At 39.8% G+C, this 26,869-nt stretch overlaps 1 protein-coding gene across 1 annotated transcript in view; it reads left to right on the plus strand.

The window, feature by feature from the left end:
* The first annotated feature begins 656 nt into the window (after positions 1 to 656).
* Positions 657 to 26,869, plus strand: part of RAB2A (RAB2A, member RAS oncogene family) — a 43,028-nt gene continuing 16,815 nt past the window's right edge. Inside the window, exons 1-4 of the mRNA XM_082289473.1 lie at positions 657 to 995; positions 13,009 to 13,080; positions 16,063 to 16,130; positions 25,653 to 25,735. Of these exons, the coding sequence (XP_082145599.1) occupies positions 950 to 995; positions 13,009 to 13,080; positions 16,063 to 16,130; positions 25,653 to 25,735 (269 nt within the window). The 5' untranslated portion in view covers positions 657 to 949. The remainder of the gene's footprint in view (positions 996 to 13,008; positions 13,081 to 16,062; positions 16,131 to 25,652; positions 25,736 to 26,869) is intronic.

The raw sequence follows: 26,869 nt of genomic DNA on the forward strand, positions 1-26,869 counted from the left end.
CCCTCAGTTTAGGAAGGACACTGAGGTGCTGGAGCTCATCCAAGGAAGGGCAACGAGTCTAGAGTACAAACCCCGTGAGGGGTGGCTGAGGGAACTGGAGTTTAGCCTGGACAAAAGGAGGCTCAGGAATGACCTTACCACCCTCTAAAACTCCCTGAAAGGAGGGTGTAGCTAGGTGAGTGTCGGCTGCTTCTCCGAGGCAACCAGCGACAGTGTGACAGGACGTAGTCTCAAGCTGTGCCAGGGGAGATTTAGGTTGGCGATTAGGAAGAACTTTTTCACGGAAAGGGTGCTTAGACATTGGGATGGACTGCCCAGGGAGGTGCTAGTCACTGTCCCTGGTAACGAAAGACTGGACGTGGCACTCGGTGCCCTGGTCTGGTTGACATGGTGGTGTTTGGTCATATGTGGGACTCGATGACTCCAGAGATCTTTCCCAACCTAACGAATTCCAAATTCAGGGACCGCAGTCCCCGAAGTCCCCGCGCAGCCACCGCCTCCCTCAGTCCGGCGGGCCGGGCCGGGGCAGGGCGGGGCGGGGCGGGGGCGAGGCTCCGCCCCGCGCGCGGCGGTAGGCGGCCTCGCGCCTCAGCATTTCCGGGTCGGAGGCGGGGCGGCGTGAGGGGGCGGGCGCTGACGTCGCCGGAGGGTCCGGGGGCAGGTCGGCGCCTATTTATTGTTCTCGCCGCCGCCGCCGCAGTCGGCCTTTCTCGGCGCCTGCGGGGCTGTGGCGGGAAGGAGCGAGGGCGGGCAGCAGGACCGACCGACCGAGCGAGCAGAGCCCCTCCGCCAGCGGGGGCGGAGGTAGGAGGGAGCGAGCGGGCGGAGGCGCCGCCCGGGGGCCGTTAATCCGTTTCCGCCTCTCCGCAGCGCGAGCCCGGGCGGCGAGCGCGCGCGTCACGCCGGAGCGAAAGCGGGGCAGCCCGGGAGCGGCAGCCCGGGAGCGGCCATGGCCTACGCGTACCTCTTCAAGTACATCATCATCGGAGACACAGGTGGGTGAGCCCGGCCCGGCCTGGGCCGGAGCGGGGCGGGGAGCGGAGAGGAAGGCCCGGCTCCCCGCGCCCATTTCCGCAGTGTTGGCAGTGCCGCCGACGTGGTGGCTCCGCGCGAGGAAGAGGCGGTGTCTCCCCCCCTCCTCTGCGCCGGGCCCCGCCCGCGGCCTCGGCCTTGTCTCCCGGCGGCCTTGGGCCCCTGGCAGCCGCCTCCGGGTCTGGCTGACGGGTCGCGGGGCAGCTCGGGCTGTGTCACGGCCCTGGCTGCGGCGGCCGAGCGGGGCAGCGGGGAGGGAGAAGGCGCTGTCACAGCGAAACTTACATCTGTGTATAGTGCCCGTGGTTTGCAGCCCCCCGGCAGCGAGGCCACACTCCACCCCGCAGTTTTGTGATGAGTTTCTGCCTCACTGCTGTGAGCTACCTTCAGCTCAGACTGCAAGGATGCTTTTCCAGCCTCGGCTGGAGCTGCTGTAGCAAACTGTGTGAAGACATGCTGTAAAGGGAAAATTAAAAGCCCTGGCTCTTCCAGTCTAATTTGAAGGGACCTCTTTTTTTATGCGTGTATATACACGCACCCCACTGCTTTTCCAGATGTTTCTTGTCAATTTTTAAAAACATATTGAATCGTAGAATGTCAAGGGGCTGGACTGGGTCTTAAAGAAGATTTGGTGACAATGCTGCCTGCTATGAGCAGAGACATCTCCCACTAGACCACATTGCTCAAGGCCCCATCCAACCTAGCCTTGAACATTTCTTAAAAATTTGCTGCATTCTGTTTGTAACTGGCTGCTGTGTGACAAATAATAATGCTTACACATGCTGCTGGCATAGCCATATGTCGATAGGAATTGCTGCTTGAAGCCCCTTTGCCAGTATAGTTTGTGCTTCCTCGGTCTAGTGTGGATGGGAGTAGTATACTTTGATCAAACTGTTGTCAGGACAAGGTAGCTAACTTAGGTGACTATTGTACCTGTGTATTGTGCATTTTCCTTGTTGTTTTCCTCATATCTGTCTAAATGCCTTCTTTAATAAGTTTGATGACACACCTGTCATTTTCTATGCTATTCTGAGGGTACCTTTGTAATAGTACTTCATACCAATGAGCCAAATTATCTGTTGGTGGAGTATAATTATACATTACAGTTGCATTACACATGAGATTATTAAATGCACTGGATGAAACTACTATGTGACTTTTATCTGCTTTTTAAGCATACATTTAAACTCTGAAAGCTTTTTTACGCTACTGCAGTAGCAGCTGTAGTACCAGTGAATCTTTAGAAATAGATCACAGCTATCACCATGTTGGAAGCATTAGGCTGTAGAGGATAACTGAAAATTCTGATTTTTGTTGAGTATTTACTTGAGTGACAGGTCATTGAGCCAGAGGACAGGAGATTACTTGTGCAAATTCAGGAGGAGTAAGAAGAGGTTTCTCAGCCCAGGGTGATGCAAAATGGTAGTGCACAGTTCAGAATGACAGTGCGTCAGAACAGGTGGCTAATTCTGGTGCATCTCTAAAAACTGTAGTCATTAAAGTGGTAGAGACAGCAGCTTACTGTTGCTTTTGTACATTGATTGTGTACTGATTAAATTTTTACAAAGAAATATCATCAGTGTAATGGTCTGTGCTGCACTCTTGCATTTGAGTTGCTTGAAATGTGGAATACAGAATGGATGTGTGTCACTTCTGAAGTTGTCGCAGCTGCTTAAAAGCCAAGTATTGGAAGAGTAAGAGAAAGGAAACACAGAGAGGAAAACAGCTCACAAATTTGCTGTTGGTTATTTGGTTAGGTTTTTTTTTTAATTCCTTTGGCTTGTATTCTTGAGTTGCTACAGGAAGCTAGTTAAAACTACTGCAATGATCATTCTTGAAGTGAATTGAATATGTCAATAGTGGTAAGTTGGTTTTGCTTTTATTTAGCTCTCCTGTGAGCCTTTTAAGTATTCTACTAGAGCTAGTACTGAAGAGCCAATTTATGTTGTGCACAGTTGTTGCCAAAATGATGATGGTAGTCTAGGTATTACTGCTCTTCCTCAGGTGTAGGCAACTGGACTCAAAGTTCTGATGATGGAAATTAAGAGTGGATGGTGGCTGTCCTCTTCAGCTCCTGTAATGGTTTTGCACAGCATTCCAGCCAGTGAAGATATGCCATTGGCCTCACAGACCATGTAGATTTCATAGCGATCAAGAAATTTGTTTCTGGTATTTGATTTAGAGTCTTTGGAAATGGCTCAGCTGCCTGGTGACTCAGCAATTAGTTGTAAACAAGCTGTAGGAGAAAAGTAAGAGACTCAGCTGAGGACAGATGATAACATTTAGCTCCTCTTTCAGCACTAAAAAACAAAACAGGTTGTGTGATCCATAAGCAAACCAACGAAAACCCCCTGCAGTTATACAAGACACCTGCATGTGTCTTCTCCGAATTCTGATTCCACATGCTTTCATCTGCTTAAACATAGGAATTCAGGATTATCTGAGTCTCTTAAAATGACAGCCACAGAAACTGACTGCAAGATGGCCTTGTGCTCAACAGTTGTTGTCCCTTTTCATTCCCTGTTTTGTTGGTCATTGGCATTCACTGACTTTTTTCTCTTTCTGGTACTTCAGGCATGGTAGCTTTATGAACATGGAATTGCTTCTAATCTGGTTGTTAACTGTATTTTTAAATATATAAAAATGGTTTTCTGTATAATTGGAACTGGTTTAGGATCTAGTTAGTTTTCTGTTATGGGAGAGACCTGAAATGGCATGCCAGTATTTCAGGTACTCAAACAACATTGCCATAAATCTGTGTGGTTTTTACATTGTAGCAGTGGGACAGTAGCTGTGGAATTTAAGAGAAAAATACAATTATTATGGAAGAGTGATTACTGTGAGAGTTTACCAGGAAACATCCTTTGATCTGGATATTTCCAAAGCATTATAGGAGTTTGCAAATGCATTTAGAATTGTGTGGTGCATGCTGCCTAGGGCTATACTTCTGACATCCTAACCTTTATGGTTGATGGTGTCTTTAATTTTGGTTGCCAGTGGAGTTGATGTATCCATCTCATCCACTCTTCCCTATACCTCTGCCTTTGGCCACCAGTTGAAGTTGAGATGGACTTTGGTCTGAGCTAGGATGAATACTCTTGATGTATGAGAATTGTCTGTTTCTGTAGTTGGTGACTGAAAGTCTGTCATTTTTTCCCTTTAGCTCTTTTTCTGTATGATGGTAAAATCTTTACTTAAATGTTTGTTATCAGCAATGTACCATGTGGGAATAAACTGGGAGTGATACAAGAGTTCTGTGAAGATGAGAGCTGGATTTTTTTTTCAGAATTATATGCGTTAACCAGAATTTTTTTATATTAGAGTATGTTTGCTGGAATCCACCAGAGAAGGCTCCTGAACTTAAGGATACCTCAAGTGACAGTTTTGCAATGGTCAGATTTCTTGCCACCAACATAACTTGTCAGTTGTAGCCTATCTAAATGTCTTTTTAGAATAGGTGTTCCTGCATTTTCCATGAGCAGGTCCACCTGCTTTTCTTGAATGTGTTACTTCAGTGACCCTCTGAGCTTTTTGCATAATGGACTTTCACTTGCCTTTCAATTTCAGCAGATAGTTGCTGGTCCTAGACCAAGAGTATCTCAAAGTTATTCTTATTAGGAGGTGATAATGAAAGAAAATATAATTGCTTGGTGATCTAATTCTCCAGTCTCTAGAGTAAAGTAAGGTGTCTAGTCAACCATTTCACTTGTCTAAGACTCTCAAATGTTGAAATTAAGCAATTGAATTTATTTTTCAGTCCTCTTTGTGAAATATTTCTAGTGTCTTTGCACTTTGCTCTGGAACCAAAGCTGTTATTAGCTAGTAATGTGTATGGCCAGAGCCTTTTGCCTTATTTTCTCTAAGTATGTAATAGTACTTCTTGGCTAAACTGGCTGTCATCCTTCCAGAGCTGGTGTTAATACCCTGTGATAGCTTGAGAACTTGTTTGTGCTGAAAACCAGATTACTGGTCTGTACTACATATATCTTGCTTTGAGACCCTTTCAATGATGGCTTAATCCCAAAAGAGCAGATACTAGGTGTTGTATAAGAACATCCTCTTAGCATCTTAGAACTTGTTAACTAGAATTAGCAAACTGTAAGTATATGTCCATACAAGTGGTTTCATGAGACTGCTAGTGTGCACACTTAGTACTAACAGTTTGTTTAAAAGAAACCCCAAACACCTTGCCACTCAAAAAAAAATCTTACCCAACCCTACCCCCAATTTCATCTAAAATCATGTTATTATGAATGTCTGGTAGTTTCTAAGTTGTTTGTGACCGTGCAGAACATGAAGAAGTTCTTCCATAGACTTAAATGTAGCTTAATTTTATTTGGAAATAATTTTTACTTATTTTTTAAACCTGCCGTTAGCAATGAGTAGTACCATACAAACTGAAATAGGGTAAAGCTGAACAGCTCCTTTAACTTTGTAGGCCTGTGCTGTTATGTAGAAAGGAAAAATTTACATCATTGGATTCAAATATACTGTTGAAAATGTTTGTGTTGAAGCTGAATCAGCTTTAAAAGAGCCATTTTTATTATTTTTCCCAAAATTACGTAGGCATCATAAAGGATTTTGGAGGTTGTTTTTCTTCTGTTCTTGTCCATGCTTACATATGTATGTGAATTCCCTTTGCTCTGTATGTGATGTTTGGAATTTTTTAGTTTGTCCTTCCTATAAATTTAAATAAAGCTTTCCCATTTGATGGTAGAGATTTGACTAAGATGTAACTGGCTGAGAAGAGGTTAAGAAAAAGCTTTGCTTTAGGTTAATGTCTTGTTATGCCTAGGCCTGTGGAAGGTAATACTGGACTTTCCAGAGTTGCATAAAGCCGCTGTGGTTAGAAAGGGAGGAGAGAAGGAATGAACTGCAGCCTGTGATAAGAAAAGGGCTTATGAAACATCTGGAAGCTCTGCAGACTACTGGAAAGAACTAAAAGTACCTCATAAACCAGGTTAGCGGTATACATCTTGTGACATTTGTAATGTGTAATTTCCTGGTTTAAATCAAAGTTAGTTTTAAAATCTGTGTTCTTATATGTATCATCTAGATAATAATCTGTTTTTGTATGCATTATGCATAGATATAACAATCATATATACAATCTATATTATTGAGACTTGCCCACTATTTGAAACTGTGTTACCCTATCTTTAAGATTTATTTTTGTTTGTTTTTCTAAAGGAAGGTAAGAAAGCAAGGAGCTTGTTTCAGCTCAGTTGGTATGGTGGCACTGGTTTCATGGACATCCAAGCTGACATAGTTGGTTACATGTGAGAGGAGGAGTTCTTGCTCCCCTTACTTTGTGGTGACTTTGATAGTTTGCTATTATCTGAATCCACCCACTAATGCAGTAGAAAAATACCTTCTTTTTAGGTTAACTTTTTACTTAGTGGCTGAATCAGGTGATTTGGCCTTCTGGCTGTGCTTTCTGCAGTCTGGATTACTTGCGAGGAAGGAAACTGGATCTAGGAAGATTAGTGAGAGAAGGACATCAAAGGGAAATAGGTCTTTGTCTCTGTGTGTGGTGGACTGATTGATCACCAGCAACAAGAAAAAAAGTTCTGTGAGGCTGTTGAATTAATCCAGGGTTTATCTGCTGCCAAAATGAGTAGACCTGCTTACCACTTCTTGTCTCAACTATGATCTCTGCTGCTTCTTAGCTCTCAGCACCACTGCTTGTGTGATCCTTCAGAGAGCCAGCTCAGCTCACAAAGATGATTTGAAAAACAGAACTAAACAAATAGTAGGTATGCTCAAAAGAGTGCAAGAGCCCTTTTGGGTAAGGAGGTGGAACTGTGTGGGATGGAGTGAATCTACTTGTCAGAGATAGCAGGCAGATTAACGTAAGAGGTTTTTCTTTTGCATTCAGTTTTCATACCACAGTTGGGAGGACTACTACTGCAGTTCTTTTCCTCTGTCACCTTTCTTGGGTGGTGCTTAGGTGAGCAAGTAAGGAAATTCTTAACCTTCCTCTACCCTCTTTTTAGACCTGTTTCTAGTTTTGAACCAGATAAGCTTTTCAAAGACAGCATCAGTGGAAGGAACACTGATGAGTTTTGTCTAGACGTAAGAAAAGCCTGGAAGTTTTCCTCGTGTTCAGTAGTGCACACCTGACTTTGCAGCCAGTAACTGAACTTTTCTTGCCCTATTCACAGGGAGTCAGGAAGAGAAGGACGCAAGTCAGTTCTCTTAGCCAAAGACTGGCTCAGCTGTATGTATCATCACCAGCTGATTGCAGAGCTGCTTTTTCTTTAAGTGCCACAAGTGCAGGCTGTTACTGAAAAGAATAACCCTTCCCTTTCCTTCATCTTTGTAGCCCTAGTCTCATGCATGTACTGGTGTTTGGATGAGTGTAGTACTGTGCTAGATCCATTTTTTGGTGTAGCTCATTGCATATGAGAAGGGAGATGGTAGCTTTACTGCTGAATCCTGAAATGAGAACAAGCATACAAGGAAGGGCAGTGTTGAAGCTTTGCTAAAGTGAACAGTAGCAAAGGTATGGCAATACCTTGTCTAAGGAAACTTCAGAGTTACACCCAGATATAGAGGAAGTTAAGGGAGGCAGAGGAATTTGGAAAATCAACTCAGTCTGCTGGTTTGGAATTTAGAGCTGGAGAGTAAAATTACTGTAGCACAAGTTCTACTTCCCATCATGGTTTCAGTACTAAGAAGCGATGAAGGTATTCTAAAACAGGCGTTTGCAAGGAAGCAAGCTGCCTTCCCTCTGAGCACATAATCCATTGTTTTCATTTGTTCCTAAGCAAGAGCTTTTGTTTACTGTGGTTGTTGAAGTGTATCCAAGCTCTCTCATATTAAAATACTAGATTTTTTTTTCCTCTGGGGTGGTTTATATGAGCTATATTAAAATAATTGTGGCAGTAAAATGAAGAGTGAGCTAATAAATAACTGAATCTATCCCTTTTGCATTCTGCAGCTGACTATCAAGACATGCTCAGCTACTTTTTGGTGTGTCTGCCTCATTTCAGGTGTAAGACTTACAGTGTTAAGTGAATGAGATAGCTGGTCAGCAACTAGTCTGTTCTTAGAGTTAACCAGTGTAGTTACTTTAAACCACCTGCATGCCCTAGAATTAGCTGCCTGCAACTGTTAACTGATCTTTGCAGCATCTGTTTATGTCACAAGGTAGTAAACTACTCAGATGTTCATATACAGCTCCTGTTTCTGATACGTGTTCCTGTCTATGATGGCGGAGTTTGCCCAAGCTCTGTAAGTGAGTTGGGCTACAAACTATTTTCATAAGAACTTTTGCAGTACAAACGTGCAATATCTTAAAACCATAAAATTAAAATGAAACCTCTTTCAGTCAACAGCAGTACAAAATTTAGCAACTTTCAGATGGGTTTTTTTTGTTGAGAGGTTCTGAAATAGCACGAATGGGATTAAAGAGAACCTAGTTATTTCTTCTGTTTCTCTGTGTGAACCCATCAGTCTGCTCCTAAAAGGCCTGCTATGGGGGAGTAACTAGAGGTGCTGTCATCTTGTGCCAGTCTGAGATGGGGCTTGCATCAAAGGGGTTGTGCTTGTCTGTCATCTTTGCTCTGCTGATGGTGGTGTTTGTATGCTTATTTCAACCAACTTGGTCACCAACTTTACAAGAAGAAGAAATATCAGATTGCCACTTGAGAAACTAGTGCTGCTATACCTAATAAAATGTCACTTTGTTGATTAGATTAAGTACTGTTACAAGATTTGTAAGATATGTGCAGGAATATTGGGTTGGTTTAAGGTTTTGGTTTATCCATTGATACTGAAATCACTTTGCAAGGTTAATGGCAAAAACTATTTCTGGTGTGACTTAAAGGTTTTTTTGTAAGTGAGGTGGTGATGATGTTCTCTGATGGGGCAGTTTTATTTCACTGGTGATATAAAAGTTATCTGTATATAAACACTGTTCACAGAATGAACTAGGTTGGAAAAGATCTTTGAGATCATCGAGTCCAACCTATGACCTAACCTAACACCTCCTCATCAACTAAACCATGGCACTAAGTGCCACATCCAGTCTTTTTTTAAACATGTCCAGAGATGGTGACTCCGCCACCTCCCTTGGCAGATGATTCCAATGCCCAATCACTCTTTCAGTGAAGAATATTTTTCAGACATCTAGTCTCAACTTCCCCTGGTGCAGTGTAAGACTATGTCCTTTTGTTCTGTCAGTGGTTGCCTGGGAGAAGAGACCGACCACCACCTGACTACAACCACCTTTCAGGTAGTTGTAGAGAGTGATAAGGTCACCCCTGAGTCTCCTTTTTTCCAGGCTAAACAACCCCAGCTCCCTCAGCCATTCTCTACAGGGCTTGTGTTCCAAGCCCTTCACCAGCCTCCTCTGCACACATTGGAGCATCTCAGTGTCCTTCCTAAATTGAGGGGCCCAGAACTGGACACAGTACTCAAGGTGTGGCCTTACCAGTGCCAAGTACAGGGGAAGAATGACTTCCCTGGTCCTGCTGGCCACACTATTCCTGATACAGGCCAGGATGCCGTTGGCCACGTGGGCACACTGCTGGCTCATGTTCAGTCGGCTGTTGACCAGAACCCCCAGGTCCCTTTCTGCCTGGCCACTGTCCAGCCACTCTGTCCCTAGCCTGTAGCGCTGCAGGGTGTTGTAGCCAAAGGGCAGGACTTGGCACTTGGACTTGTTAACTTCATGTTGTTGGACTCGGCCCATCTATCCAGCCTGTCCAGGTCCCTTTGCAGAGCCCTCCTACCCTCCAGCAGGTTGACACATGCTCCCAGCTTGGTGTCATGTACAGATTTACTGATGGTGGACTCAATCTGCTCATCCAGACCATCAGTGAAGATACTAAACAGGACTGGCCCCAGCACTGATCCCTGGGGGACACCACTAGTGACTGGCTGCCAACTGGATGCAGCACTGCTTACCACCACTCTCTGGGCCTGGCCATCCAGCCAGTTCTTAACCCAGCAAAGGGTGCACATGTCCAAGATGTGGGCTGCCAGCTTTTCCAGGAGTATGCTGTAGGAGACAGTGTCAAAGGCCTTGCTGAAGTCCGGGTAGGCAACATCCACAGCCTTCCCTGCATCCACCAGGCAGGTCACCTCATCATAAAAGGAGATCAGGTTGGTCAGGCATGACCTGCCCCTCCTAAACCCCATGGTGGCTGGGTCTGATCCCCTGGCTGTCCTGTGGGTGCTGTGTGATGATACTCAAGATGATCTGTCCTACAATCTTGCTGGGCACTGAGCTCAGGCTGACAGGCCTGTAGGTGCCGGGATCTTCCTTCCAGCCCTTCTTGTAGATGGGTGTCACATTGGCCAGCTTCCAGTCATCTGGGACCTTCCTTGTGAGCCAGGACTGACAGTAAATGATGGAGTGGCTTTGCAAGCTCATCTGCCAGCTTCCTCATCACCCTAGGATGAATCCCGTCTGGTTCCATAGATTTGTGAGCATCTAAGTGGCTCAGCAGGTCTCTGACTGCTTCCCCCCCAGATAGCAGGGGGTTATGCTGTTCCCTGACAGCATCTACCAGCTCAGTTATCCTGAGGACAACCTGTATTTATGTTGAAAACTGAGGCAAAGAAGGTGTTAAGTACCTCTGCCTTTTCCTCATCTTTACTAAATTCCCTCCCACATCTAATAGAGAATGGAGGTTGTCCTTGCCCTTCCTTTTTGCCATTAATGTATTTATAATTTTTTTCTTCATTTACAGACGTGGCCAGATTGAGTTCTATCTGGGCTTTTGCCTCTCTAATTTTTTTCCTGTGTGACCTAGCAATTCCCATAAGCATTTCCTGAGATATCTGACCCTCCTTCCAAAGGTGATACAACCTCTTTTTTTTTTTCCTTAGTTCCTTCAAAAGCTCCTTGCCCATCCAGGCTGGTCATTTTCCTCATCAGCTCATCTTTTAGCACATAGGGGCAATCTGTTCCTCTGCCTTCAAGATTTCTGTTTTGGAGCATGCCCATCCTTCCTGGACTCCTTTGTTTTTAAGGGCTGCGTCCCACTTCTTCTCCGAATAAGTCTCTTGAATAAGCCCAAATCTGTCCCCTGGAAGTCCAGTGTGGAAGTTTTACTGATGCCCCTCCTTGTTTCACCAAATATTGAAAATTCTATAATTTCATGATCACTGTGCCCCAGACGGCCTCCAACCACCACATCTCCCATCAGCCCATCTCTGTTTGCAAACAGCAGGTCTAGCATAGTCCCTCCCCTGGAAGGCTTGCTCACCAGCTGTGACAAGAGCTGTTCTCTGAGTAGAATTGTTAATGTTTTCAAATTCCATACAGTTTTGTGTTCTGTCCCTACAGCTCCCATACTCTGTGTTTCTCTGTTTCTTTCTTACCTGCAGTGCTTTCCCACACTCCTCTTCCACTTCTTTTATGTTAAATAATTTTTTAGGGACAGAATCTATATCTGCTTCAAAGCTGCTTGTGTTCTGACAGCTTGCTGTTATAAACCAGAAAGCTAAAGAAAAAACATGTAGTAAGGCAGGTGCTGCAAATTTTGCCTTGGACTACAGTTCCACACCACTCTACATTATTGGTCTGCTGGCTGCTGCATTTCTTTTCCCTTATTTGAACTAGCTCTTATGCATGTCTGACCCTGCATGAAGCCATTTCTGTTTGCTTTGTCACTCTTCTTGTCAGATTAGCGTGCTAACCCAGTGGACAACTGAAATTGCTTCAGAACTCATCTGAACTGTGTGGAAAAATGGACAGGAGCATACTGTAGGGAAGAGAGTAGAGACCAGCAGCACTAGCAACTGGCTTAGGCTGTTGGAATTGCTGCATTGTTTGGGATATTAATCTGCTTGTCATCAGTTGGCCACAACTCATTTTGTGGCAAAGCTAAATGCAGGTTTCCTATTTCTGTTAGATTTGGTTGAAACTGGCTACTGGTCTTAGAATTTTAAGTCCAAAATAAGACGGGTGGTGATTATCTTTCTATAGGTTTTGTTTCCTCATTACTTTACCATACTAAAAAACTTTGCTGAATTTAGTACTAGAAGACCAGTGTCACTATATGCAAACCACCCTCTGGTATGCATACATTGTGTTGGCAGTGTGGCTCTTTTCCTTATTTCTTTGTTTGCTATCTTTTGTTACTAGATATGTCTCTTATGATGAGCTGTTGCTGACCTGTACAGCAGGAACTTAATTTTAAAAGGTTGAAAATACAAAGTTTGACTGAGCAGAACAGGAAGAATAACCCCTCCAAGTAAAAGAAGGAAAAATTAATTGTAGAAAGTATTATGTTTACAAACCTAGGTAGTTTGGGTACTCCTGCTGACTGCATTAACTTCTACTTTTCTGTGCTTTCACATACAGATGAAATTGCCCATCTGCTGAGCAGTGTCCATGTGATCTGAAGTAAACTGATTTCTGACATGAGTTGGTTATCTGAGGGGGACAGTGTTTGTATTACCTGTCTTTCTGTAATGTAAACTCAGCTGCTGCCAGTTCTTCTTAGACTGGTTTTTGGCCTGTGGGGGACCAGTGAGCAGGAGCATATAGTTGTAAGCAGCCACAGACCTGCTGTGGTTACCTCAGGTGATAAATAAGGAGATAGATGGGAGTCTGATGCTATTGAGGATCTAGTTAGCTTGGAAGAAAGCTGAAAGTACTGAAGGAGAAGCAGAAAAAGGGTTGTGAAGAGTAGCAAGCCCTGTAGTTATTGGGGAAAGAGGATGTGAAGTGGTACTTTGAAGGTCTGTTTTCCACTTAGTTTTAAAGGCAGAACTACTTTTTCAAAAGAATAATTCATTTTTGTCCCATTTTTGAAAATAACTGCTTTGACTATGTTTCTAGAACTTTAAAAGTGGTAATTAAAAAGTTTAATACACTTCAAAGTATGTGAGATCTAATACCTTCAGTTCTAGTAATTAATTTTAAGCCATATGTAACATTTCCTTAAATTATTTTCTATTGGTTCTTTACAGGCTTTTCTTAAAATTTGCCTAACACATTTATTTTCTTTCTTTTAGGTGTTGGGAAATCATGTTTATTGTTACAGTTCACAGACAAGAGGTTTCAACCAGTCCACGATCTCACTATTGGTAGGTCTTTTTTGTGCTGCCTGCTGTTAGTAGTTAAGTGGTTGTGGTACCTCAGCATGCATTTATGAGTTTGTTGTGCTGCAGAAATGCAAGATTTGTGCTGTGTTAAGGTAGCAGTGAATCTCTAGCTAATGAATATTTGTTTGCTAGTGAAGTCAAGTGGGGGTCTTCTATTGGGAGGGTACAATCTGAAATAATTTTCAAAGTTCATAGCTGTGGTATCTAAACTGTTTCTTCAGAAAAGCTTAAAACTGGGCACAGAAGAAGAATTGTCAAAGCTTGAAATACACTGATGGTGATGGAAGTAGCATTTTTTTTCACTAGGAAACATAATATTACCCTAGTCACAAAACCTTGAAGACAAGTTAAACTAAAGCAAAGTTAACCTTAAAGATGAATAAGCAAATTTATTTGGGAAGACTAACTTTTGAATAGAGGACTGAAGTGTGAATGTACTTGCTCTTGGAAGGGATAGGGATTTTCCTTCTCAGCTCTTCAACTGGGTATGGACCATTTGTGTAATGTATGATTTGATTCCAGGGGAATGAGTACATGTTGACGCATTGACACATTGCCTCTGATCTAACGGCAGTAAATGATACAAACTTTTATTTATCTTTCCACACAAAATAAGAGGAATAGTGTGGTACTAAATTCTTCTGAGGGCAAGTTCAGTCTGCAGATCGGTTTTGCTGTTAAGCATAACAGGTGCTAGTCTCAGAGGAGGTTGCAGAACCTTTCGCCTTGTTGACGTTCTTTCAAGGAACCTATCATCTCTAATCATGAGCCTTGCACAAAATGTATCCTAGTCTCTATTTTTAGTTTGTGTGCTGGAGTAGGTAGGCTTCCTGTGTTTGGGAGTACTGAAATAGCTGCTTGGAATATAAGCAGATTTTCTTCATGTAACAGAATGTATCAGGTGGTTTGATTATTGCTTCCCTTTCTCTTGACAGTCCTTTGACACCTTGTGTGTGCCTGTCTCATAGTTCAAATTTGGCTAACATCAGTTTTCAGATATTTGAGGTCTTGGCAGCAGATAGGCTGGCTGAATAAAGAGCCTGAGTACTTCAGGGTGGCATGACTTTTTATCATCTTTTCTTCTTTAGGCCTGCCAAATATGTGACACCTTAGATATCACTCATGCATTTGGCAGGCCTGTCACCTCAGCAGACTGATAGGTTCTGGGAAACGGCTTCACCTCAGCAGGGTGGTTGTAGTGCCAGATCTTTGATTGGCATACAGCTAGCTGAAATCTGGGAGCAAAATAGAAACTGAAGCTGGTAAGATGAGGAGGTGAACCTAGAAGCAACATGATGAGGGATGTAGTATTGGAGCTTGGGAAGCTGCTTGAAAAAGAGGGAAGAAGAGGGTGGAAATGCCTCCTTAACTGCTAGGGCATGTGTGTATTTTGGCCAGGTTCTCCCAATTACCCAAACAGATTTAGAAAGACAGATAAAGAAAGAACATGGGTTCATATGAATGCTCCTGTGGGGTGAGATGGGGTAGGTTGAATTTAACTAATAAATGCCCTAATGGTTGTATTAATAAAGTACTGCAAATGTGTAGATCAAATAAACCATTGTAAACATTGTAGCTGTTTGCCCATTGCCCATAGGACATGCCCTTATTGTAAACCTGATCAGCTTCTATTCCTTCTTGGAGAACAAGCCTGCCATCAAACTGTTTGTGTTTTTTTTCAAATTCAGAATTTTTTCCTGGCATGTATTTTAATGGAATAGGATAAGTACCCTTTTATTTTTTTATGGGGTTGTGTTCAGAAATGAACATTTAAGATTATTTAGATTTAAATATAGTAGCTCTATAGCCACATTTTGAGACCAGGTGAAACCTTCAGTGTTTACATGTGTAGTAGTCCAAAGACCTTCCCTGTCTTTGCAGTCAACTTCAGGAAGAGCAGTGTCACTTACCTGCTTCCTCCTTTGCTGCCTCTCCACCTCCATTCTTTCAATTTCTTTACATAGAGTTGCTGCAAGTTATTTGGTTGCTAAAGATCACAGTGGTCTTTGGCCAACGGCTTTTATTTGGCTCCAATATCCTGTTGGGGAGCTCCGTCCCTTTCCCCCAAATCATTCCACAGAAAGCAACACTGCACCCTCAAATATTCTAAGCAAGCTTTTGAAGAGACATTTGGAGTATTTCAAATCAGGGCTGCATTATTGAAAGTCTTGAGTCCAAGTCTAGGCAATGACCAATTTTAGTGAAACTTCAGCTAGCAGGTCTGTATTTTTTTTAATAATGGTTATAGGTTAATGGGAACTTTATAGCCTTTAAATATGTCCAGTATCTCTAGCCATTTGTTAGGTTTTAACTACTGCAGTAACAGCCTCAATTTATACTTGATTTACTGTTAATCATCTCAAAATTGCTTTAAAAGATGGTATAAAAGGCTGAATTTTTCCACTGAAGAAATTTTGTTTATTTTGAAACACTTTTTTCCCTTGGTTATTAAATTTGATCTTTAATTAGCTAGAATTTTGGAAGTACTTTTTTTAATAAAGACAGGTGTGTTTTAATTAATACAGTAATAAAATTTATCTTGTCAAAGATGACTTTTTGTATGCTCACTTAATAGATTAATTTATTGATAAAGAACTGTAGGTGTAATTTCTTCTAAACTGGCCCCAGCAATCTGTTACTGGTAGTGTTAAAATAACTGTGACTTTTCAGAAGTCTGTTTACGTTCAAAGGGTTTTGTTTCTCCCTCTAATCTAGAGCTACTAAGTGGTTTGGAAAACTTTGTTGGAAATACCTCCCAGGCACCTGGACAGTAACAGTTACCTTTCTTCTAGAAAACTTTCTAGCTCTTTCAAGCAGCTGGAAAATTGGCTAAAAGCAGATTGTGAAAGAGATTATTACCTGCAATGTTGACTGAACTTAAACTTAAGTTCCTGCTTTCATAGTACTTGACATTCTTCTTTCTGATATGTGCTAATAATGTCATCTTTTGTAAAATCTGTTCAGGTGTAGAATTTGGGGCTCGAATGATAACTATTGATGGAAAACAGATAAAGCTTCAGATATGGGATACGGTAAGTAATGAATCATAAAAATCGTTTAAACATACTGTTCCACTAGCTTTTCCTTTATTCTGGCTAAGCTCGCTATCGTCAGCATCCACAGATTATGTACTTTGTCTTGCAGTTTTTCTTTGGTTTCTATGAAGTTAAAAACTTGCTAATATTTCCTTTTTTTTTGGTGTGATGTATTCTTTGGCATTTGCACTGTAACTTCCTCAACACTTGTCAGATTTATAAGACTGATTTATAATTCATGCTGCTTCACTGTTTGGTGAAAGTCTTTTATACTACCAAGAACTTACACTTCTCTAAACAATCTTTCTTTGTGCATTCATGCAAGATTTGGTAAATACAACATCCTGTTGTGAAATTGTGTTGTCTGCTACCTCTAATCAAGAGTTCTCTAGAAGAAATGTTTGTTTCCAAGGTAGGAGAAAACACATGGCTCACTTTTCATAGAAGAAGATTTAAGAGCACAAGTTCAAGACAGTAAATACCTCAGTCAAGAAGGGACTAATAAATGCTTAAAGTTTCAAAATACCTTCCAAAATTCAGACTTTGACTTTTGAGGGGTTCAGGTTAAGAACATATATTGGCTGTTCTTGTGTTGTCAGTCATTTTAGTATAAAGCAGTCACTGTCTACACTTGTGAAGCAGGTTTAAGATGTTCATACTGCTATCTGTATCTTTTAAATGTGTTTGACTGTTCCCTAAGAAAGAGTTGCCTGTTTCCTTTTCTAAAAGCATTTTAGGATACCTTTAGAAACTGACAGGTACGTGATCCCTAGCCTCATGTATGTGCCCTTTTTGCTACAGCAAATCAGTGAAGGGACATACATTCATGTATGCATGCCTACATATGTGCATGTGTATATAAAAATGTAAATAAATGTAGTATTTTAGTGAACTTCGTAGGTAAGACCTTAGTTACTTTACAAGTTCTTTACTTGAAGTGGCATCTAACACCTGTGCCTTCTTGGAAGTTCTAAGAAAAAGGTATAGAACAATATGGTCAGCTTTTTTTAGGCTTTTTCTGCCCCGGGAATTTTTACTATTATAACTGTGGATTGCAGTCTACCAAGGTAGCTGAGCATTTTTAAGTTCAATACGCAAGCAAATCTTGGCATAAAAAGTAGCTTCATGATTAAATCCTTAGTATATAGTGTGACTATGAGACTACATACCTACACCTACCTACAAAATTAGGGCAGATTGTCTGCAGATGAAAGTACTAATTTTACTACTGTCTTTCACTGGCATTTGAACTGATTTTGTTCATCTCCTTAGATATGAATGAACTTCAGCTATGTTTCAGTAGACTGTGCTTTTCCTGGTGGCTCTTTGGTTGTTGTCTTGAATGCATGCAAATTGTCCAGTAGCCAAAATGCCAACCCAAGTGCTTTTGACTATAATTTATAAACTCTGTTTGAGCAGGGATTTTTTTTCTGCCTAGCTTCTTAAGTATATCATACATAAATTGAAGATATTAATTGGAAGTTTTCATACACTGAGTAGATTGTATACTGGTGTTGTACTTAATAGTTTATAAATTATATGCAGTGAATGACAGTATATTGGTCATAGTTAAAAGTTTAACTGTATGCAATCTGATTTTTAAAACACGGGATATTTCTATTCTAATCCAGTCTTGGTTTGTTAGTATATCTGAATTGCACTGTATCATTTGTGATCTTGGGTGCAAAGGTTGAAGGAATACTAAAAATAAAAAACATGATGAGGTAATTCTCAAGAGATATTTTACTTATGAGTGTTAAGGTACACCAGTGTCCATAATGACTGAGGTTACTGTGTTCTATCTGTGTTAAGCATATTCTCATTTTCTATTAGCCAAAACTGGTAGCTGTTACTGGTGCTATCTCTGTATTTATTAAGCTGTAACAACTTCTGTTTGGTGAGAGAAGGTTCATTTTACACCTGTTGCTAAGGAAACACATGAACTATTTATGGTTTTGGTTGGTGCTTACTGAGTCACAGCAGTAGCCCTTCTTTGATTTGGTGCTAGCCTTACACACCTGCTTTTAATCCATCACTGAACAGGATGCATCCTGAGCAGAGGCATAAGAAGTGGAGAGCTTGATAAAATTTGTTTGGATTATTTAACAATGAACTTGCTTGCTTAAGAGAATCAAACACTAAAATTCAGGTTTTTCTGGCTTGATATTTCTATGCAACAGTGCTCATTTTATGTTGTCTTCAGCAGATCACTGCAGCTCCAGGGAAAGGTGTGTCATAGTAATGGGAGCTTATGGAAGCTGCAGCATACCTCACTGCAGGAGTATGTTGCACCTTACGGAGACCTAACATTGTTGCATGTCTGTGAGATCCATTTGTGTGTCCTTCTTTTATGATAACTCAAGAATGTTTTACTTTTTCATTAGTATCTTAGCTTGGATTAGGAGTGTATTACAGAAGTTAGCTCTATTTACTGCAGTCTGTTTTCCATGTGGGAGTACATGAACTGAATTCCTTTTGGATGAGGCCAGACTGGAATATATGCTTAAGTAATGCATGTATGTCTATTAGAATTTGTAGTCCAGTATTTGGTCCTGTGAGCTGGTAGTCTAGTAACACTAGTCTGATACAAAAACACACCTAGCCCCAGGCCTCTCCCCTGCCAAAAACCCCACAAGTGAAAACCTACATTCCATGAAAGATACTCAGTGTGGCCTTTGCATTTAGTGTTGTCTTGCAGTCTCAGCTCTCCTACTGTTCATGTCTGCACAAGCAGATAGTGTCCTGTTGTTCTTTCCCAGCTGCAGGCTGTTCTGGATCTCCCCACTGCTGGGCTCTGCAAGCTTGCTGCTGTGTGTGCTGTGGCATGCCCAGGTGTTTAGCTCTGTGAGTCTTTGGGTTTCACTATTCCTTTTTGGTGTTTTTAGGTCTGTAAAGAGGAGGTATTGGACGAAATTGTTGTTTGTCTTTAGTATCTAGATTATTTCTCTTCTTTTATCTTTAATCATAGTAATGGCTTCCAATAGTTGGATGGACTGAGAAATACTTTTGTCCAAACTGCTTAGTTGGTAATTGCCTATTATGATAAGTTAAGCAACTCTTTTGTGGAAGTGTGGTATTTGAGCTAGTGTCAGCTGCACACAACTTTTAGGGAACTAGAAGTGGTTTACAGCAGCTAGTAAGGATTAAAATGACTGTTCTGGAAGCTGTTAAGCTTTTGGAGTTTAAATAAGCTGTGTAGATGAGATTGGTTGTCTTGTGGCAGCAGCATAGCACTAAGAAATATTAAAATTGCTTCTCAGAAAAAGTTCATTGTTGTAGTGAGATAACTGGGCTTGTTACCAGGCTGAGTCAGTGGCCTTGGTTTTGTTGTTGAGGGGGATGTTCTGTATTGCATTGACTGTTACTAAAAAGTCATTGTTGGTGAGCAAAAATAAGCAGTAATTGAAAGAGGATATTTTCTCAGACACTGCAGTAGGAGAGATCTGTGATGACGCTAAGCAATGCTAATGTTCTCTAAATTAGTATGATACGAACATTTCCTGTGTACTTAAATGCAATATTTTTAATATCTTTCAGCCTTATTTCATGGAAATCCATGATTTAAAAACATTAATTCATAATTACATTTACTTACAACACCTTAGCCCTGCTTAGGCAGACTAAATATCTGAAATAATTGGTTTTTCTAAACTAATTTAAAGTAACTTCTTGATTTCCATACAAGTGTACTTTCTAATTGAATTGATAGTGTTTTCTAGGAGTTGAGAGCTTGTATAAAAAAAAGCATGTTTGTGGAAGATTGAAGGCATGATTGTTAAAGGCATATTTCACTTTCAGGTATTCTGAATATACTAATTCTTCATGGGAATTAACATATTTTTCTTGTGTTTTCAATTGGTTTAGATCTATTAGAACTGAATAAAGTGCTCTTCATTCATTAAATGAATATTTATCCTAGTGACTGACAATTGCTAGGATGTAGGGTTCACCCCCAAGAGCTCATCACTAACTGTTTACTTCATGATGTTTTCTACTTGCTTTGCTAGTCAGAGCACACTCATGTTTGTGGGCAGTTGGTGTATTCTTTTACTACATTTTTACTGATTTGACTCTTCTCAACCATGGTACCTGCATGCATATTAATGCATCTCATAGCCCTCTGTTGTTATACTGCTGTGAAGCAATATCAAGAATTTCCAGAGGATCTACTTTAGTTTCTGAAATTCGTTTAATCGTCAGTCACAGACTGTTTGCTGCCATGTGGGAAGATTAACTTATTTCTGGATCCATGGGTTGAGGGGTGAGGCAGGGGGATTTGTCTATTTAAGTTATTCCTGTTGCTGTTTGTGTAATATGACCATCATCTGAACTTCAATGCCAGTAGCTTAAGTTATTGTTCACACCCATGATGTCTCTTTAGGAAGCTACAGCAACTTGATACACCTTCTAGCTTAGTTTTCACAAAACTTTGTCTGTCATGCTTAAATGTATTTGGTTATTGAAATACTATAATATTGGCATGTTATTTTCTGAATTGTTTTTTAATTTCTTGGCATCTTATCCATGCTTTCTACAATAATTACAAGATTTCTACAAGAGCAAACTCTTGCTTAGGATAAGGTCTTAAATGAGAGGAGTATGAACTACTTTTTTGCACAGTAGAACTCTTATTTTAGTGAGGGTTGCTACTTAAAACCTAAGGGTTTCAAGTACAGTTTATTTCAAATTATAAATAGAAGTGTACTTCTGATAATGGAAGGCTAAAGCTTTGGTTCTGTGATGTGTTGGGAATTGCTTTGGATATCTGAATGGCATTTATTCAACACCACCAGAAGAAAAGGCTGATGTACAAATGATCTGTATTTACACATATGTACAGTTTTGTCGTTGGGGATCTTTAGTGCTCTTGAAATTTCAGTTCTTACTGCATGCTGACTAAATTCTAAAGCAACATGTAACTTGGCTAAATCCTTCACATAAATTATGAGACTTTCTTATATTGTGATAGATTCTTCATAAGCATTTTTAGTTATTAGTTCTGGGTTTTTTTGGGAATCTTTGCTGGAAACAGAAGGGGTTGTTTTTTATTTTTACACTGCTTCTGTGCCTATTTGTACTACATGCTAGTAAACCATCTTAAAATTCTTTTTTTTTTCTGAATTGGAGACATGATTGCAAGAAAGATTAATGCATTTGTATAAACAAGTTGACATGTGACTAAGTGGCTGTTAATGTATTTATAACTTTCAAAACTATATTTAAAGGTATGTATTGCTCCTCTTTCTTTCTGGAACATTTTATTCCGGGGATCAACTTTGTGGAGTAGTTCCCAGCTGGCAGCTGTTGTAGATGGTGTGACACGAGTTGGTTATTTCTTAAGATGTCTTTTTAGTTTTCTTTGCAACTTAGGAAAATGTAAACAAGTAAATAATAATTCCTGGTGTGATTGAAATGTTCTGTCACCAGTTTTGAACATACCACATATATATGCCTGTTTTCAGAGTGAGGGAGTCCAGAGCTGCTACCTAGGTGTGTTGTAGTTCTCATATTGCATGTAGATGTATACTGTAATGTTCCCTCTGAATAAAAACTATTTGTCAGCTTGGATGCTGAAGGCCTGCTGGGATGTTCTCAGGTGACTTGGTCGTTGAAGAAACTTTTCAAATTCTTCAGCATTGAGAATAGAGAGCTCAGCAAAATTAATGGACTGTTTTCTAGGGAGATATGTTGTTGTGAATGCTATTTTTTAAACTACTTTCTTTTCCTGAGTTATGGTTCTTTTAATTTTTTCCCCTTATTTTATAGATTTAAAAATACACAGTTAAGGAACTTGCAGGTAACTTTTTGAAAACAAAGGCTTGCCTGCATATTTTGCAACTGATGCAACTCCACCAGCATACTTGGATATGACACCATGATTTCCTGAGGGAATAGTAACACTTAGAGTCTTTTCTTAAATATGCCAGAGATGCTGTGTCCCTGACAACACAGTTGCATAGCTTAAATGTTCCTGTAACTCTAGGGCAGGTCCTAAATCTCCATGTATCTTAGTGACCTGGGGTGATCAATAATGCTTTGTGTTCTGCTTACATTGTTATTTTCAAATTGTATTTTGGTCTCTATACTGAAGTATGTTTTGAGAAGCACATGGGATATGTCTGTGCAGTTGAAGCAAGGATAAAGATTTTTGTACTTGCTTGAAGACCTATGACTTCTAGAACTATGTCTATATAAGTCTCTCCTATCAGAAAGTTTGTTTGTTTGTGAACCATTATGGTATGAATTGTAAAAGCTTACAGTACAGAAAACAGCCAAAAAAGAATGTTACTTAGCACTTAAACCATTGCTTGTTTATCAGAGGCCTGCATTTTTTCATGATTAGTGAGCTACTCATGTCAGACCTAGCACCTGCTTCCCTGAAGAGAGAGGAGGCGTGTTCAGGCCTGCTCAGTGTGCAGTAATAGGTTCCTGGAGGCAGCCATGTCTGAGCTGGAGTTTCTGTGTGTGAAGTAGCTGTCATGGTCTGGCTGTTACCAGAAACATCCTCTATCTTCCCATTTCCACTGCAGCAAAGCTCTGACAGTGCATATAACCAGGGATTGTCTTGGAGCGAAAGCTTGTATCACCTGTACTGGATGTAATACAGCCTTGGGAAACACCCAAGGCCATATTTTTAACATTTGTTTCCTGAGTATTGCCCCTACTATTTCTGACACCACAGACTGCTCCCTACCCCACCATCTGGATGTGGAACTGCACAGTCTGCTTTGATTGGCCCTACTTGAGCCAGGGAGGTTGGAATAGATGACCTCCAGAGATCCCTTTCCCACCTCAACCATTCTGTGAAAAAAAGCTTTTTAATATGGAAGAGAGATTAAAAAAAAAGTAAGTGCTGGATTTTGCAGGAACATGAAAGAGATGGTAATAACAAAATTAAGATAAAGCGCCTTTCTCTGGTATTGAAGCTGATTTTAATTTATACTGAGCTTTTATACTGCTACTTCTGTCTGTTGCTCCTTGTAACAAGTAGCTAAACTTCGGTAGATCCTGCTTTTGTAAGACTGATAAAGTATAATTATAGCACACTTGTGGTTTAAGTCAGTTTAAGAAAGCCTACATTTTCTTTCAGTTTTGACTTCTTTGAAATAGTCTGTCCCCCTTGGAAAAAAGGGGAGGGGACAGAGAAAATTCTCAGATGAAGAAGTAAAGTAATAATGATGCTTAAAAAAAAGCTGTGGAGTATATTCTACATGCTTAACCCTGCTATATTGACCTTCTAGATCTTGTTCAGAATGATACTGTTAAAGTAGCCAGTAAGTTATATATATAAGGTGTTATATAATACATTTTTATATTATATATAAAATAAACTTTAATATAATGGAGCTTCTTTACAGAAATTCAGTTTTCTTTTGCTTAGAATGAAAGGGAATTTAGTTTGTCTTGTCCATCGGTATATGTAAGCACAAATTAATTATTGCTATATGGAAAATAATTCTTCAATTAATTGATTAATTCAAAATAATACTTCACCAAAGAAGATACCATTTTCTACCCTTTCCTTAAGGAAGCAATGATATTTAAATTTCACCATTGTCAAGTGAGGCAGAATTAAAAATATTACAGTACTTTTAGGATTTATATACTGAACTTTAAGTAAGTGATTCTTTTAAGAGTTCACAACTCTTACATTTTTGTAAGATCTGCTAGAACCTGACATGTTGCTTGACCATGATTAATTTACTAAGGGAGATGAACAATTTCACGTGTCAGGGTGGAATTTATGAAGGTGAAACAGGCAATCCTAATGTGTTAGGTGAAGCCCAGGTCATGTATGAATTTAGGCAATCTATGGAATACCCTGGTAACAATAAGTTGTCTGTTTAGCAGGGAAATGTTTCATTTATCTACCACCCACTTGAGCTAGTCACCACATCAAGAAAAAGTTGTAGAGCTTACTTGAATGTCTATGTAGGAAACCAAGTATTGCACTAAAAAACTGTAGGTTTTTTTTACTATTTCTTGGTGTATTCTACTGGTTGTCTGTATTCTATTACCAAAGTTTACATAAAGATGTACTTGGACTCTTGGCCAAGAGCATATGTGAGTGTATTCTAATGGTATTGAAACTATTAAGTATGTTGTACTGTATTTTATAACTGTTTCCACTGGAATGGCTAAGATAAAGTGTTTTCTTAAACAGAAGTTACTGTCTCTTCTGGAAGATAAGGATGCTTTCTGAAGACTGAACATGTCTAAACTTGTTGTGCTTGTTGTTGTTCACTGTTCTTTGTTCAGTGACAGTATCTAGATCAAGTTCTCCTTGAATTCAAGAAGATCTAGTATAAAGAAAAGTACAATAACTGAGAAGAAAAAGTTCTCCATAGACTTATTTTGTAGGCATGGCTGAAAGGTAGCTTGTATTTGGTAAATATTTCACTGTTATGTTTCATGGTTTTAAATCAGGGCTATTTCCTATACTTCTACAGATTTACTGCACATAGGGGTTTTTTTTCAGCATTAGTATTTCTTAAACATGTTCTGTGTTATCTTTGAATTATGCTAAAGCATCTGTTATTGCTAAATATTAGAAGTAAATATTTCTTCTAGCAAGTGTCAAGTGCTAGATAGGTCTTCTGAAAAACATGAGCATGAGGAGCTCAAGATCTACAACCATGAATATTTATTTTTCAGGACTGTATTATTTTGAGCATATACTTCTAAGTGCTGAGATTTTTACAGAATACTCTTCTGTGAGAACTATCTAATTTATGTAGACTTTGAAGTTTTTCACAGTGTGTATGAAGATGACTCTTGCATCCTGTAGCTGCTTTGACAAGCATTATTTATCAAGTACAGAGGAAATTGATTAACTGTGGAGCAGAATTGTGTAAAATTGAATTCACAACCATTTTCTGTTTTTTCTTAATAAAATGATTACTGAAAGAATTCCATCTGAAGACTGTTGAAAGCTGGCTGCAGTTTATGATATAACGGATAAAATCTGCATCCTTGGCCTTCCAACAACCTTTACACTAGCAGATGGTGGGCGTAAAGATGTCATTCATCATTTATTTACAATGGACTTTATTTATTCTAGTGTCAACAGCTGCCCCAGGGAGCAGGTTATTGAATTCAAATGTGAAGCTCTGGGTTATTTGCTTCCTTTCAAATTTGTCTTCAGAGCTTAGTTGCTAGGAGTCCATTCTGTGCTCTAATAATGATTCATGTATTGTGAAGCCATTCAGTAAATTGGGTTGTCAGGGATTTCCAAAAAAGGTTTAGAGGTCTTGTTCCGATTTTTTTTTTCTTTTTTTTTTTTTTTTGTTCTGTTTTAACAGCACTGTGCTGTAGTTGGTGTCTTCTCCTTATGTGCCTTCTCTTCCTGTTTTTGGAGACTTTGTCCGCAGTTGTCCTCTTTCTGATTTCCCATCCATACTCTTCCTTATCCCTATCTCTCAAAAGTAGAATTCTATGATCCTGTGATTCTAAGTTCATGGTTTTCAGGACCAAAATAAAAATATTAGATATGAAGTAATGAAACTTTGTGTTCTACAGGCAGGGCAGGAGTCCTTCCGTTCCATCACAAGATCATACTACAGAGGGGCTGCAGGGGCTTTACTAGTGTACGACATTACAAGGTGAGAGCACCAACTGGATTACAATGATGTCTTTGTAGAATTGTGCTATGGTGTGTAGCAGTGCTAAGTGTCTCATCTAGTTTGGCTTTTTGTGTAGATATTGGTAACCTAACATTGTGTCAACCTTCAAGTGCTCTAAATCAAGATATAGCATATGTAACCTACATACTTCCAGTTTTCTCTGTATGGTAGTTGAGAAAGTATGCCCAAATTCTCAGGAAGAATGAAATAAAATATTTTTATGAACTATTGACCTCTGGATTTCTCTTTACTGAGAAAGACCTGAAAATATTTTATTAATTCCTTTCTAATGTTTTTATTATCATGAGAGATAATTTTTCTTTAATTAATTATAGTAGAATACTTTTACTGATGTGCTATTCTGCAAAGGAGTGAAATAGTAAAACATAGAAGTTTGGTTACATAAAAAATACCAGGAAACTTCTACCATTGCTGTGTTTAGGAGGTTTGGAAAATACAGGTCTTAATCTGGTAGTTTTTTTAGTAGGTGTTCAGAAGCTACTAAAGTTTCCCTGCTGTATTAAAGTATCTACATACAGTTTATCTGTAAAACTCTGGGTATTCTGACCGGTTTATGAAAATGTTCAGGCTCCAAAATCTTATTGTGTGCCTCCTTCTGTAGGTCTTGGCTCTTGTTGTATTGAGCAATGCCTTGTACTTTACTACAAGATTTCCTAGATGTTTTTCCTTTTGTTCCCTTTTTATTTGTAAATATCAGGAAGTAACATATTCTTTCTATTGGATTTCCAGTTAAATTAATCTTTGATTCATAAATAAAATACAGTATCTTAAAACCACTCTACAAGCATGGGATTTAATACTTAGTGTACACCTTCTGTAAAAACTGTAATGTCACATTCATGCACCTCACTTTAAAATACTTTACTGCTGAATTTATTATTCAGCTTCTAAACTCACAGAAGATTATCAACCACTTTCTGCTTTCAGTAAAACAAATACTACTATGTGAGTATGCGTTTATTTGTACTGTTGTTTGGATTGGTTGAAGCTGATGGGTAAAATTCTGTTCCTTTAAAATTCTGTTCAGCAGTTTTTGTATGTATATAAAATTACAGATTCTTACAGCTCTAAGAATCCTCTTTACAATTTGTA

The sequence above is a fragment of the Coloeus monedula genome (assembly GCF_965178545.1).
Source record: "Coloeus monedula genome assembly, chromosome: 1".
Classification (NCBI taxonomy): Eukaryota; Metazoa; Chordata; class Aves; order Passeriformes; family Corvidae; genus Coloeus; species Coloeus monedula.